The sequence below is a fragment of the Primulina eburnea genome, chromosome 17 (genome assembly GCF_022965805.1).
Source record: "Primulina eburnea isolate SZY01 chromosome 17, ASM2296580v1, whole genome shotgun sequence".
Lineage (NCBI taxonomy): Eukaryota > Viridiplantae > Streptophyta > Magnoliopsida > Lamiales > Gesneriaceae > Primulina > Primulina eburnea.
In genome coordinates, this window is record NC_133117.1 from 28,555,826 (window position 1) to 28,571,437 (window position 15,612).

At 35.3% G+C, this 15,612-nt stretch overlaps 1 protein-coding gene and 1 long non-coding RNA gene across 4 annotated transcripts; one reads left to right on the forward strand and one right to left on the reverse strand.

Annotated features, from left to right (window-relative positions):
• The first annotated feature begins 5,862 nt into the window (after positions 1–5,862).
• On the forward strand, positions 5,863–7,081 carry LOC140818769 (uncharacterized). The gene is made up of 3 exons (XR_012115051.1): positions 5,863–6,148; positions 6,235–6,306; positions 6,763–7,081. It is a non-coding gene; the product is annotated as an uncharacterized lncRNA (long non-coding RNA).
• Positions 7,082–12,708: 5,627 nt separating this feature from the next.
• On the reverse strand, positions 12,709–14,937 carry LOC140817714 (F-box/FBD/LRR-repeat protein At1g13570-like). Of its 3 annotated transcripts, none has more exons than XM_073177451.1 (5): positions 14,682–14,937; positions 14,448–14,561; positions 13,368–14,253; positions 13,143–13,286; positions 12,709–13,073 (listed from the first exon to the last, which is right to left on the reverse strand). In XM_073177451.1, the coding sequence occupies exons 3-5, from the start codon at positions 14,250–14,252 to the stop codon at positions 12,768–12,770; spliced, it is 1,335 nt and encodes a 444-aa protein (XP_073033552.1). In that variant the 5' UTR covers position 14,253; positions 14,448–14,561; positions 14,682–14,937; the 3' UTR covers positions 12,709–12,767. The 3 variants fall into 3 exon arrangements, with proteins under 3 accessions (XP_073033552.1, XP_073033553.1, XP_073033554.1); XM_073177452.1 differs by having other exon boundaries at positions 14,410–14,561; XM_073177453.1 differs by lacking the exon at positions 14,448–14,561.
• Between the last annotated feature and the right edge of the window lie 675 nt (positions 14,938–15,612).

Consider the following 15,612-nt stretch of genomic DNA (forward strand, 5'->3'; position numbering starts at 1 on the left):
TCCGAATTATAAAATTCGGTTTTCGGTTCGGTTTAGTGTTCGGTTTTTTCGGTTTGGATTTTCGGTTTTTTCGATTTTTATCCGAAATTTGAACACCCCTACTCCAGGGTGAATACTGTATTTACTACAATGTGCTTCTCGAAGAAGGGTAGATTTCAAATCAGAATTATCAGGAACTACCAGCCGACCATTAAGTCGTAAAGAACCATCAGAAGAAATATGAAATCCAGACTGATGTCCTGCAGATACAAGTTCTTTCGACTTTTGGATCTGAGCATCACTTCGTTGGGTCTTTCGTGTTTTAGATATCAAATTCGACTCAATTTGCAATGCTGAGACAGTGACAAAATTCCAATTCGAGTGAAAAGTCCAGCCAGAAGTACATATATCCTCGTGTACTTTGGCGACATTAACAGAAGCTAAAACATAATCATGAACTTTACGGCTAAGGGCATACGCAGTAACATTCACCGATCCAGAGTGATACTGAATCTCACAATCAAAATCCTTTAAGAGATCCATCCATCTACGTTGCCTCATATTCAAATCAGATTGAGAAAAGAGATATTTCAGACTCTTATGATCTGAATAAATAACAAATTTTTCTCTGTACAAGTAATGGCGCCAAATCTTCAAGGCAAACACAGTGGCAGGCAATTCAAGATCATGAACAGGATAACGTGTTTCATGAGACTTCAATTGACGAGACGCATAAGCAACCACTTTGCCATGTTGCATCAGAACACAGCCCAAACCTTTACCAGATGCATCTGTACACTACAAATCCTCCGGTACCTGAGAGAATAGTAAGCACAGGTGTTGTGGTCAATCTCGTCTTCAATTCAAGAAAACTAGCTTCAGATTCATCTGACCAAATGAATCGCTGATTCTTCTGTGTCAGTTGAGTAATAGGTTTAGCTATCTTCGAAAACCCTTCAATAAAGCGACGATAATAACCAGCTAAACCCATGAAGCTACGGATCTCAGGAACATTCGTAGCTCTTGGCCAATTCAATACGGCTTCAACCTTCACAGGATCAACAGATATGCCATGTCTCGAAATGACGTGGCTTAAAAATACTACTTTGTCCATCCAGAATTCACATTTGGACAATTTAGCATATAAATGGCTATTGCGAAGAGTTTGAAGTACCAGTCTCAAATGTTCAGTATGCTCATTTTTCGATTTTGAATACACAAAAATATCATCAATAAATACAATAACGGATCGGTCAAGATAATCTCGGAAGACAGGATTCATTAGATCCATAAAACCAGCAGGAACATTCGTGAGACCGAGAGGCATAACCAAAAACTCATAGTGGCCATACCTGGTACGAAAAGCAGTCGTAGGCACATCTTCTTCTCGAACTCGTACTTGATGATAACCAGAACGAAGATCAATCTTCGAGTATACAGAAGCACCCTGAAGCTGATCAAATAAATCATCAATACAAGGAAGTGGGTATTTGTTTTTCACAGTATCCTGATTCAATTGCCTATAATCGATACACATTCGCATAGTACCATCTTTCTTTCGAACAAATAAAACTGGAGCTCCCCGAGGTGATACACTCGGTCGAATATATCCCTTATCGAGAAGATCCTGTAATTGTTCTTTCAATTCCAATGGTGCCATGCAATAAGGAGCTTTCGAAATAGGCGCAGTTCCCGGTACAAGATCAATACTAAAATCAACTTCTCGATGAGGAGGAAAATCAAGAATCTCATCGGGAAGTACATCTGGGAATCCTTTCACAACAGGGAATCTCAGATAAAGAAAGATCCTTCTTATAGACATCAATAACGTAGATAAGATAACCCTCATCCCCGCTAAACAAAAGTCGGGACATTTACAAAGAAGATACCAATGAAATTTTGGCTTGGGAACCATTGCCATAAAAATTCCATTTGGGTCCATCAATATGTCGAAATTGAACCACTCCATGACAACAATCAACAGTAGCTCAATTTGTTGTCAAGATATCCATGCCAACAATACAATCAAATTCGTGCATTGGGAGGACAATCAAATTCAAGAATATCACATTATCCTCGTATATCAATACACAATTCTGCACAACTTTCTCAGACTAATAATCTTTCCTGCTGGTGTGGCTATCGAAAAAGTATCATACAACGGAGTACACATAATATCATGTGATGCAACAAATGCATGAGATATGAATGAGTGGGATGCTCCTGTATCAAATAAAACACGTTCAGGATAATCGCAAAGCATGCAAATACCTGCAATCACACCACCAGGAACTTCCTTCGCCTGATCCTCAGTCATAGCATATACTTGAACTTGAGGAAGAACTTGGGCAGTCTGACCACCAGGTCCTTGATATCGTGGAACACTCAACTGCTGAAAAGAGGGAACAGGAACAGCAGGTCTCATCATACTAGGGCCACCTCTAAATCCTGGCTGGGGTTAGGACGAAGTCGTACCCCTGTTCGGACATACTCGAGATAAATGGCCTTCATGCCCACACTGATAACAAGTACCAAACATACCTCGACACTACTCGGTAGTATGTCTGCCTCCACAATGACTACAATAAGGAGCAATCACGGGACTCCCTTTCTGGGATCCACTGGAACTCAAAGAAGACGAAGAAACAGTGGAACCCGTCTTCTTAAATTCCTACCTATCATACGCAAGGTAGGCTGCTGAGCTGACACTGGAGGTGAAGGAGTATACTGTGGACCTCCTCGCCTTAGTCCAGCTTCGACTGCCTTTGTTCGTTCAACTGCCTCTACGTAGCTCGTAGGCAATCCTGAAATGACAAAAGTATATATAGCAGGATGCAATCCATTCACAAATCTGTTATATTTCACTTTTGCATTCCCAGCTACGTGAGGTGCATACTTCAACAAAGTCGAAAACTTCGAAACATACTCTGCAAAAGTCATCGTTCCCTACTGCAGACTATTAAATTCATTCTCTTGGGCAGTATAATAAGAAGGAAGGGAATAATGCTCCAAAAATTGGGCCTTGAAGACATCCCATGTGATTTCAATCCCGGCCTCTTTCAGTCCAATCTCAGCGGCTTCCCACCAATATTTTGCTCGGTCTTTGAATTGATACAAGGCAAGCTTCATTCGTCGAGCCTTAGAATATTCAACAATATTAAACAAGTGCTCAATATCCTTCGACCAGGCCTCTGCTCTTTCGGCATTCTCAGTGCCAAAGAACCTCGATGGTTTCAAATCCTGGAATCGAGCCATCACTAAATCCATGGACAATCGTTCAAATTGTCCAACTATCCTCTTAGTACTGCTACTCGCAGTTTCATTTGTGGGATCCATCTACAAATCAGAGAATGAATATCACAAATCAATAACAATTTCACATCATAATCATCTCATATCATCAATCTCATCAATAACTTACTCAAACTAAATCAAGTAGGAGCAAGTAGTACAAATAAATCAAACACATATGCACAATTCATTTGTGCATATTCTGTGTACACAAGACTCAATCGAGCATTCCCAGCTATGCTCTGATACCACTCCGTGTGGGGCTCTTAACAACTAATCGTGATTACAACACAATCTGATCAGGGTTAATTAATTACAATGGAAAACGAGTTTAAATTTTCTTTAAAATGAGCCCAAAATATCTCTTCTATAATTTGAATACTAAAAATAGTATTTAATCTCATATCATAAAACACGCCCACACATAATCAAAACCAATCACATACAAACAACTTATATCCTCGGGACATGCCCCGGTATATAGATACATATACATATATACTGGGAAACAAAGCATAAAACCTCAACTCAACAGTGACTCCCTCCAGAAGCACCCTCTCTGGTCTCCTGATATCCTGGAGTACCTGCCATTGTCCACACACAAAAATAACAACAGCCCCCATTGGGGGTGAGAAAAGCTCCGTATGGAACAACCATCATATATACAACAGATATGTACACGATGATATATGATATGCAATGCATGTATGTCGTGGGGTTATCAGGTCAAATGCCCATCCACTGAGCACATGTCAGAATCAAACGAATCGCTATCAAATCAATGCTCGAGCTGGCACACCGGCCTCAATCAGGGATACTCGTATGATAGCGTCGACAAAGCGCCATCAAATCCCAAATCCCAATCAATCATCGGGGCCACAATGACTATGCTTTAAGGGTCATGTACTACCAAACATAGCATCGTGTTCACAAACCCAGAATCAAATCAAATCATATCAGGGTATCCAAGGATCATAGCTCAACGTGCATGTCATGTATCGATGTATGCGTCAAACGATGTGTGTTAACAAAATATTTATTCTATACATCGATATTCCAATCACAATGTCATGTATGCCACATCAAGTCATCACATAAGGCATATAGACACATATTCTCAATCAAATCAATCAAACATATATCATATGATACAGATACCTGTCGTATGTTACTCGGTCGCAACATACCTCAATTCTTCGTTTTCAATTGATGTAGCTTGGAGATTGCAGTATAATAATCTATATAACCTGTTCATTTCAATCAATAACATAATTCAAAATCAATAATATAAGTTTCAAATATCTTTTGAAACTTCAAAAATTCATATCAAATTCAAATCATAGCATAATTCAATTCCAACTTCAAAACTTAGTTTTTTGTCGGTTATTATACCGCATATATTTATCAGAATTAATAATAACTGACAAATAATTATTCAATTCCAACCATACGATTAAAATTCCCTAATTATTATAAATTGGGAATAATACAAAATAACATCACTATAATCATCTTTTTTTCGTTAAAATCATACACTATTCAACAATCTTCAATTTCTGTATAATTTAACAATTTATCGTATTTATTCCAAAAATCGATGAATTTCAAACATCACCAAAAATATAAAATTTATACCTCAAATCGAAGACCTCATGCCAACGATCCCAAAACTGAATTCGGTTCGTCGATTGGACCAATTAAACGATCAAATTTTTCAAAACTCAAAACATGAAACTTCTATATCTTTGAGTTTTTTACGTTATATCCTAATATCAAATCATTTGGGCTAATACTCAGACAATTATGTTAAAAATCATAACACAATTATCATTTTGCTCTTAAAATTAATTCATTATTTTTCAACTTATTTACGAAAATGTCATCAAAATAAATTGAATATTTTTCGAATTATTTACCAAAATGCCATCAAAGCTATTTTATTTTCGGGGTCTCACAGAGGTGGTATTCGATACAGATGGTAAACCTAGGAAAGAAATGAGAACTTTCGATGGGAGGCCTACTAGTGGCGATTGGGAAAATGTGGGGACTTTTGCTGCTTTATTGCAAATATTTTATGAACTGACTTTGAAAGTTTCATGTTCATTGTATGTCACATCAAATACTTTTACACATGATATTAGTTTCATTCACACATTTTTGAAAGATTGGAAAGAAACTGACGATTTTGGTGTATATTCTATGGGAATTAAAATGAAAAAAAAAATTGACAAGTACTGGGGAGATCCCGAGAAAATGAACTCTATGTTGCGGTGGTGCTCGATCCAAGACACAAATTGGATTTTGTTGAATTAATGTTGTTAGAATTTTATGGAGATTAAATGGGTGCAAGAGCAGGAAAGACAATAAAAGAAACTTTGATTTGTTTGTATAAAAATTACAAGGAGAAGATGGAGCCTCAAGGAAGCAAATCAAAAGTGTTATCTATTCAACAAGTAAGTGATGTTGAGCAAAAAAGTGCAAATCAAACAGATTTAAAAAGACAATCAATTCTTGAGAAGTACAAAAAAACAAAAGGCACGGGGTTTTGGTGATGGTAATTTTTCAGAATTGGATAGATATCTAAATGAGATGGTTGAGGAGTATTCTGAATATTTTGATATTTTTGGATGGTGGAAGAAAAATTGTCATAGATTTCCCATACTTTCTGAAGTTGCTCGTGATGTGTTGGCTATTCAAATATCAATTGTTGCTTCAGAATCTGCCTTTAGTACTGGTGGTCGAGTACTTGATTGTTTTAGGAGTTCACTGACTCCTAAGATAGTGGAAAGCCTTATTTGCACACAAGATTGGCTTCTTTCACGCCCAATGCCAATTAGTGTTGAAGAGACTTTGAAGGATATGGAAAACCTAGAAGATCGTAAGTTTTTTTTATAAATGTTATAATTTTTTTATTTCTATAGACTTCTATTTTATTTTATTTGTATGTCTTACTTTCTTTTTCAGATATAGCAAAACTTGGGCTGGACTCATCTTCCTCAACAATACCCGTGGATAAATCATAAATGAAATACGTAAGTGAAAATGATAAATGATACGTTTTGTCATGTAGTTTATTATGATGCGAAGATTGTACATCAAGCTTGAATTCTAGAACAAGTTTAAATTTTACTTTGTTTTTCTGGGTGGTTTACATATTTTGCATAAATATGTCCTAGTATTTTAAGTTTTGATAAGACTAAAGTATGCGTTCTTGTAGTAGGTTTGCTTTGATTTATTCAGTATTGTCTTAAGACAGAGAGATTATGTGTATAGCAAGTCAAATAATTATCTATTAAAGTTCATGGGATTGGCTTTGTTTGTTTGACAACATAATTTTTATGCTCTTTGTTTCATCTTTTGAATTCTTACTTCTCGAACATTATTATATGTTCATCCATGGCTGATGCTAACACATTTTTCTACGATAAACTTTGTTTTTCGCCTCTTATCTTATGTTCTTTTTCGTGTGTTTTGGACTTTTGGTTTTTTAAGGTGCCGGGCTTCTGAAACTACATAATGACATTCAAAGTTGTGGATACGAGGACGTGCAGATTATGTGGGAAATGCTGAGAAGAACAAAATCCAAGTAATGTTGTGCCACAACAAGCACAAAATTAGGTTGTTTGGAGGAATTTTTCATGGTCCAGCACCCATTCAAACCATGATGGAGCAGTAGTTTCCTTTTCTTAAAATCAAACTTGAAGAAGAAAAGCTTCCCAACTATTGCACTATAATATTATGATGAGAGACTTGATTTCCTTCAAGATAATCATACACTCATGCTTACGTTTTGGTGATTGTAATATCTTCAAGTTTGTATCGTTTATGTTTGGTCGTAATATCTTCAAGTTTGATTGTAGTATCTTAGATTTTGTATCGTTCAAGATATTCATACACTCATGCTTTCTTTTTCTTTTTTTGGTTATAATTCGCATTTTTTAAAAAAAATATAGGTTATTTCGGTCGAGTTATTTAAAAATCGTTTCGGTTAATTCAGTTTCTATGATTATTTCGGTCGGTTCGGTTATTCGAAAATAAAATCGGTTAAATCGGTTACAGGTCTATCTGGTTCGGTCGGTCACCAAATAGACCGATTACACACCACTATCCTCAACTCCACAGTCTCATACCTGAATATTTTTGGAATCTCTCTCCTTCCGGTGTAAGAACGGTTCATTGTTATTTGTATTTTATTTTTCTTAATTTTGTTAATATTTATAAATATATTGATGATGATTTATTTTAAAAAGATTTCAAAGAGGAATAAGTAAAAGCAAAAGAACTTGGATAATAAAATTTTGTTTTGTCAAGTGCTTATAAAACGTTTTTATAAAATTTTTTTTACAATTTTTATAAAAAGTTTTAAAAGTTTTTTTTAATAATAAATATGTGTTTGGATAATTATTCTATAAAGATGCTTTTAAACAAGGTTTCAAAGGGAGCTAGGCGGTGTGCGGGCGAGGTACCTAAGTAGCCGCCTAGATGTCGTCTAGATGATTTTTTTAAAAATATTTTAATTAATTATTAAAATATTTTATAATATCTAAAATTAGTCAAAATATGCATAAATATGTTCGATATTACATTAATATTTTTTCAACCAAGCTTATTAATGTGCATAAATTTGTTCAACGATTATTTCAAAAAATATTAATAATATTTAAAATTTATTTAAAAAAAATTCAAACAACCAAGGAAGTTTGTTAATCTCCTAGGCGGGTTTTGAGTCGCCTATTTTTTTAAAACCACCTAGAGCCACTGAGGCGATGTGTGATCGCTAACAACCTAGGTGACATCTTTTAGAACATTACTTTTTAGTCAATGAACTAAGATTGATTTTTGCACACGATGCAAATATAGGAAAAATGAAAATGTTTAATTAACTTTTTATAATTTCATTAATTAAATAGGATAGACATGTTTACATGTTTAAAATATGGTTTCTACTAGAATGCATAACTTATTTTTAAAGGTTATTCGAGACGCGATCGAGAAACGGAGATCAGGGACCATATTAGAAAAAATATTTTTATAAAACGATTATTTTTAATTATTTAATATATGGTATATTTTAATGTGTATTTTTGAAAATGGCAACTTTTGATGTGTTTTTACGCGCCGAGTCGTATTTTAAACTGGTAATTGATTTTTGACAAAAATAAGGTGTACTTTTTGGAAACTCGGCTAATATTTTCAAAAAAATTTCAAAACAAAATATTTTACCTACATTCTAATGAGCCTAATGGGTGTATTATACTATGGTTATTGAGCCTAGCTTGTTACACAATTATTTATATTAAGTTTGAAGCTTTCAAACCCTAGAATTACACAACATATCTCACGCCTCACACCAAACAACCCTAGGACTCTTTTTTCCATCACCTTACACGATCACACACCACAAAACCAAGGCAAAATCACGTGAGTTTGGAGGAAAAACGCAGCAAGTCCCGTCTCTTGCCGTCAACGTTCTTACCGTCGCAAATTGTTTTCGTACATATAATACGCAAAGACACGTCTTAATCTTCATTCACTCATCGTTCATACCATATTATGTCTATTTAACATGATTGCATGAAAAAATATGATAAAATTTCTTATATTTTCGTTTTTATGGCAAATCATGAACAAAACTTGAGTTTTTATCTTTCTAAATTCAAAATTATGATGCACAAAGGGACTACCATGATAGGGCTATGGGAAGGGACGTTTTTCAACATGTTTAAGGGCCATAGATGCATGTTTACGGGCTGGACAGTAGGGATGCAAGAGTTGAACGAAAATTTGGATTTAAGAAACAAGGGTTTTCGAATTGGGGTTCTAGAAGGGCATGGCTATGGGCTGCTGTTGGGGAACATCCAGGGGTCTTAATAGGGTCTAGCCATGGTCTTAGATAGGCTAAGGGACGGCTGGTGCAAGGGCTGGGGCATGGGATGCTAGGGGTTTGCCGTGGGTTCTAGGCTCTTTAAGCTCGGTCTAGCAGGGTCTGGACATGATGGTTAAGGGCTAGGCTTGATGGATTTGATGTTGGTTAGGGCTAAGATTCGAACAAGGGCAAGGAAAAATTCAGTAGGCGTTCTAAGCTATTCCGAGGGTCTTAAATGGTTTGAATTGGTTTGTATATGGTATGGTTAAGTGTTAGTAAGCTATGGTTCAAGTTTGGTAAAAAAAAATTAAGTTTCGAGTTGATTCAGGTTAAAACCGGGACGTTGGTTCAAGTTTTAAAACGAACTAAAAAATTAGTCAATGAGCTTACGTTTACGTCTAAGAAATGTTTATGGGTGTATTTTAAGGTGTTACATTATGTTTGGATGATATTGGGTCGTCGTTTTAAGGTTTAAGAGTAAATTGGGAAAGTTACGGTTTTAAGGGCAAAACAGTTATTTTACACCTGAGAAATGTTTAGACGTCTTGGCAGTGCCTTGAATGCTGTTATGAATGATAAAATATTTATTTTAAAAGATCATGGAATTTTATGAGGAAAAACGATAACGCTAAAAAACGTGTTGCGTGCTTGATTTTAAGAAAAAATGATATATATGCATGAACTTTTACAAGTGATGATTAAATGAAAGGTTGAAGGATGTGACTTAATTGGGACTAATTTGTAAGGTCGAGGCTCAGTTGAAAGGAAAAAGGATATGATGAAAGGAAAAAGGATTTAAAGTTATGCATGTTCGTGAAAAGCTATTTTATTAAAAGTATCGTTCACCGTTGCCTGTGAATTTTTATGTATTACTTGTTATTATGGTTAAGGTTTGCTGAGTCAATAGACTCACTAGGTGTGATCGATGCAGGTGAGCATGATTTTGTTGATGATGGAGGTTTTGATGGTTGAACTAGCTAGACTGAAAGTTTACATAACCCGAAGACATTTGCTAGATTTTCGTATTAAGATTATTTTAAAGATTTTATGACATTTATGATAAGTTTTTTGGGCTAGAAAAAAATTTAAACAGTCCAAAAAATTATTTCTTTTAAGAACTTGTTTTTTAAGATGGGTTGTTATCTTGATTGTTGGTGAAATAAAATGATGAATTATATTTTAAAATTAAAATGTTCAGTAACAAACTGATGGATTATGCGAATTAAAATGACGATTCAATCTTAGATTTTTTAATGTATTGATTGTATAAAAAAATTAATTAGGAAATAGATAATTTTAGGCAATTAAAAATTTATAATCACATTAATATTTTATATGTTCTAATTTTTTTAGTTACTACAGTTTACATACCTTATAATGGCTCCTAAACTTTACAAATTTTATATGTATTACTTTATACTTGGTTTGTTTGAGAAAATTCATTGCTAGTTTTAAGGGGGTCTAATTTTAAAAAATTCGATTCATGCCAAGAAAATCTAAAGTGCGACTCTGATTTTGAAACTGAAGAACCTAGATTGGTAGGATTGAATGGAATAAAGTAGGAATATAATCCACTTTGAGATATAAAGTAGGATTGAATGAAAAGCTAAATTTGGCATTCAACATGTTCAACAATAGTGAGATTATTCCAAAAGGGATTCAGAATCTCACCAATCTGGCATTCTTGATCTGTCAAATGCTGGTTTTGGTGGACTGATTCCCATGGAGTTATCCATGTCGAGGAGCTTGGTCAGTCTTGATCTCTCCACCCTTTTTCGAGACACTCGAGAATCCAAATTTCATGACGCTTGTTCAAAATCTCACTTATCTCGTAGAACTCAATCTCGATGGTGTTAAAATTTCAGATTCTCCAAGCGATTGGTCCTAAACTATATCTTCATCTTTACCCCGTTTAAGATATTTAAGCTTGCGGGATTGTGGTCTATCAGGTTCCATGGCTTGACCACCTTGAGTCTCAGTTCTTGCTCTCTGGGTGGTTGTATTCCAGAGATGATCTTCCAGGTACAACTCTACAGAATCTCGATATATCAAACAATATGGTTCTGCAGGGTACCATACCCCAGTTTCCTCGTGTTGGATCTTTCAAGACATACTCGGCTACTCTAATTTATCGGGTTCATTACCAGATTCCATTTGCAATCTTAGACTGTTGTCCATGTTAATCCTGTCTAATTACAGCTTCACTGGACCTATTCCATCGGCAATAACCAACTTAAAAGAACTGTTTAATGCCGATTTTTTTCATTCAATTCATTCACCTGTGTGATCCCGCCATTTCGAATGTCCAAGAAACTTAATTACATAGACCTGAGTTATAATAAACTCCTGGGATCCATTTCTTCCAGGCATTATGAAGGTCTCGCAAATCTAACAATTATAATGACATATTATAAAGGAAGTTGAGGAGTATGGGAAGATCATATTGAAAGATTAATCAATCTTATACTTAATTCCCATTAATACCTAATTGATGACGAAGCTCAATGGCCTCCTTAAGTCCAATTCCATAAATTTTTGTTGAGCAGCCAACTATTGTTGAGCTCCTAAGTCCTAAATATACACGTCAAAATAACTACTTAACTGCAATAGCAAATGATGTTCGGTCACTCAAACACATTGAAGTCCGATGCTGTCGGACATTCCTAACAAGCATTATAACAAGAAGAGATGCTATAATGAGTTAACTTTCTAGACACGTGAAATTAGAAAAAAACAAAATGAGTTTAAGTTTCTATAACAAAATTTTATTCTGAAGTTCTAGTTGCCGTATTGAAATCTGGTTATGTTTTATTTATTCAATTAACTAATTATAGAGAAAGCCTACAATTAGTTATTGTTCCCATCGGGTCCGGACAAAATGGCCCAACAAAACTTGGTAACGTAGGTAATATCATGTACCATGCAAAATATATATCGACCAAAATCGTGCATATATGGTGGTCAGTGTTTTTATAACCGGACCGTTAATCGAACCGGTCAAGCCTTAAAAAATGGTTCAACCGGTTCGACCGGACGGTCGAACCGGATCAATAAAATTAATATTTTATTTATTTTATATAACAAATAAAATAGTAAAATATTGATTATTTATGTTTTTATAGTTTTTATTTAATTTTTAAGATGAAAATTACAACAAATATCAAAATAAAAATCATTTTTCAAATTCAAAAATCCAAATTACACATAACATATAACCAAATAGGGATGACCAAGTTTAAGTGCCCAAGTAAACATCAAGATTAATTATAAAAAAAGTAGCAAACATCAAAACCGTCGCTATTTAGCGACGGTTTTAAACAAACCGTCGCAATTATTCTTTAACCGTCGCTATATAGCGACGGTTTTTGAAATAACCGTCGCCGATCTCTGGGCAATTTTTTAATAATTTCACAGACCCGGCCGGTTCCTGAAGACCGGCCGGTTTCCGGTTTTTCCGGTTGAACCGGGTTTAACCGGTTTTTTCCGGTTAAACCTGTTTTCCGGGTTTTTATTTATGTCCGGACCGGTCTGGAGGCCGGTTCACGGTTGAACCGGTCCAACCGGCCGGTCCGGTCCGATTTTGAAAACATTGATGGTGGTAATTGATTATTTTAAAAATAATTTAATATAGCTAAATAATTACAAGATTGACCGAGGGTGGCGTCATTTCTCGAATATGCTCCCACGCAAGAGCTTCAGCCTTTTGTCGGATTTCAGGGGTTTTGTCACAAAGTTCGACGACGAGTTTTTCGAGCACCACAGCCTCTTTCATGAGCAACCATGAAAAGCTTATTTCAGGTAGACACCCGATAAACCCTGATAGAGTCACCTCTTTGAGATGGCTACGTGGTTCTATCCCGAAAAATCCCACTTCAGTTAACTTGACAATATGCTTATGTAATGTATCGTCGAAAACTTCATCACCCCTCCACAGAAACTGCAAACCAAACACATATTAAGTTCTTACAATCTTTTACATATGCGTTAAGAATAAAACAAAACTTACTTTTATCTCAAGTTTCTGCAACTTAGGACAATTCCAAAAGAAAGGTGGGTAATAAGTAAAACTTCTGCCACCACGCAAACACTTCATTTGAAGATTGAGATGCTTTAGATTTAAGAATATGGGGGGTTCTCTTGAGGGAGTGTCCTGTGTAAAACACAAATATTAATTATATCACCAATAATAATAATTAAAAGGAGTAGTGATACTGATTTTAGTACTTCGTACCTCAAAGTCAGTTGAGTGGACATTGATGCGCACTAATTGATCGAGAATAGACGGCAAAATTCCAAGGAAGATGCGGCCAAGTAAGTGAAACTGATTCGATGAGTTAAACTCAACAAGCTTTGGGACGTTGTTGAGGTGCAGTGAGTACTTAGGCTGCAACTTAAGACAGGTCAACGAAACAAGGTTGATCATGTCGCGAACCTCAATCAACACGACATTCTTAGAGGAAGAAATCTCCAAGCGCTTCAACTTCGAATGTCCGACCAACGACACTTTTTTTAACCTGTAAGAACCCACAATGGACAAGTGTTCGAGAGCAGTACAATTTGAAACGAAAATCTCGACATCTCGAGCTTCCACGTGAAGGGAGTGCAGAGACAATTGCCTAAGTGATTTGAGGCCCTGAAATGACCCTAAGCCTCCACCTTTTCTCTTAATCAAAGTCCTACGAGGAAAACTGTAATAGCCAGACATGGCTTTGGAGTGATAAATCATGCGTATGTCGATGCTTTCTACGTCTTTTTCCAGCACCAACGGCAGCCACCTATGAATATTGGCTCCCTTCATACTGGGTATATGCACCTTGAATTCTTCCAAATATCGACAGCCTCTGTTTGAAGCCAAGAAATCATAAATCTCCTTCATGTGTTTAGGAAATTCCTTTTCCATTAGTTGTTGAACATCTTTGACTTTTGATTGATGGGAGGGATGTCGAGTGCTGAAGGAGATACGAGTGATGTAAGTGTAGAGGTGTCGCCAACGAGTGGACAGGATGCTGGTGACTATAGCTTCTCGCCATGTCAACCGAGAGATTATGGCCACAAGAACATCATCCGGCAATTCACTAATCTCATCAACCACTTCATTCTCGCTTTTGCTCTTCATTCTGGATGATCAAAGGAAACTAAGCTAGTTAATTTTATTACATAAACCCAACCACTGTGAACTCTTCAAATCATAATCATGAGATATATCGATCCCTTTTCAAATCACAACGGGACAAGCACTATAAATGGAATATGAGAACCCAAATTGTAGCTACCTGATCTCATGTAAATAAAAAATCAAGGGATGAATTACCCCCACAATGTTCTTGAAATACGTCGGTTCGACGAAATCTCGAAAAGACTCGACTTTTATTGCACAAAAAATCTATTTGATTTGGCCCGATGTTGTTTCACAACCTTTGAAGCCCTGCAACGTTCTTGAAATAATGACATTCAACACAACAGTTCTAAACATACTAGAATACATTTTTTTGCATCAAATCTGTCAACGAAAGGTAAATTAATGGAAAAAAAATCGAAATTATACTCTTTTGAAGCCCCACAATGTTCTTGAAATACGCCGGATCGACGAAAAAGACTCAATCTCTATGCCTCACAAAATCTATTTGATTTGGCCCGATGTTGTTTCACCTCGCCGGGGATAATTAATTGGTACTGGAAGGCGAGTGGGGGAATACTGTGGTGGGTCGGCCGGACCTAGATGGCGGCTCTCGGCGGCGGGCGTTTCTTCAAGGAGAGGTCTTGGCGTATCCACTAGTTTTCTATTCTTTCTCACGTTTTGATTTCATTATTATATTAAAAAATCTAACATATAAGGACATGAATCTTTTGTTTTTAAAATTATTCTTAAACCAATATTTTTTTTAATATTGTCATGGAAACTTATTTTCTATATTATTCTATCAAATTGCACTACATCTTTCACTAATCTTTGTCAATTATTATAAAAATAAACATAAAATTAAATATAATTTCACACACAACAACATGTGTACATAACTTACTAATATTATATTACTGGTATTATATTAAAGGGGTGGTAAAATGTTTTTCATCATCATCCTTAAACCCGAGTGATCAAATTCTCATCCCACCCCATCTTTATTTTCAAAAAAATTAATAGAACGGGTTCAGGGATTCATCGAACCCGAACTTATTATTATTTGTTATTATTAATTATAATATTAATATTAATATAATATAAATATTGTTTATATTGATATTTATTAATAATTTTATTATTAATATTTTTTTAAAAATAATATTATTATTATTAATATTATTTTTTATCTGAATTCAAATATGAAAATAGTATCTTCATACTAATATCAAACTATTTCGTAGATTTGTAAGGTTCATAGAAAACTGTAGTATCCTTCATTGAATAAGAGACTACTGCATAAGCTACGGCAGCTGTTGCCTTTGCTCAAGTTCCAAAAGTTAGATTATAACTTCCA

Coding starts and splice junctions, on each gene's coding strand:
- LOC140817714 (XM_073177453.1), bottom strand. CDS start 14,252: ATGAAGAGCAAAAGCGAGAATGAAGTGGTTGATGAGATTAGTGAATTG. Junction 13,287..13,367: donor TCCACTCAACTGACTTTGAG/GTACGAAGTACT, acceptor TGTTTTACACAG/GACACTCCCTCAAGAGAACC. Junction 13,074..13,142: donor TGCAGAAACTTGAGATAAAA/GTAAGTTTTGTT, acceptor TTTGGTTTGCAG/TTTCTGTGGAGGGGTGATGA.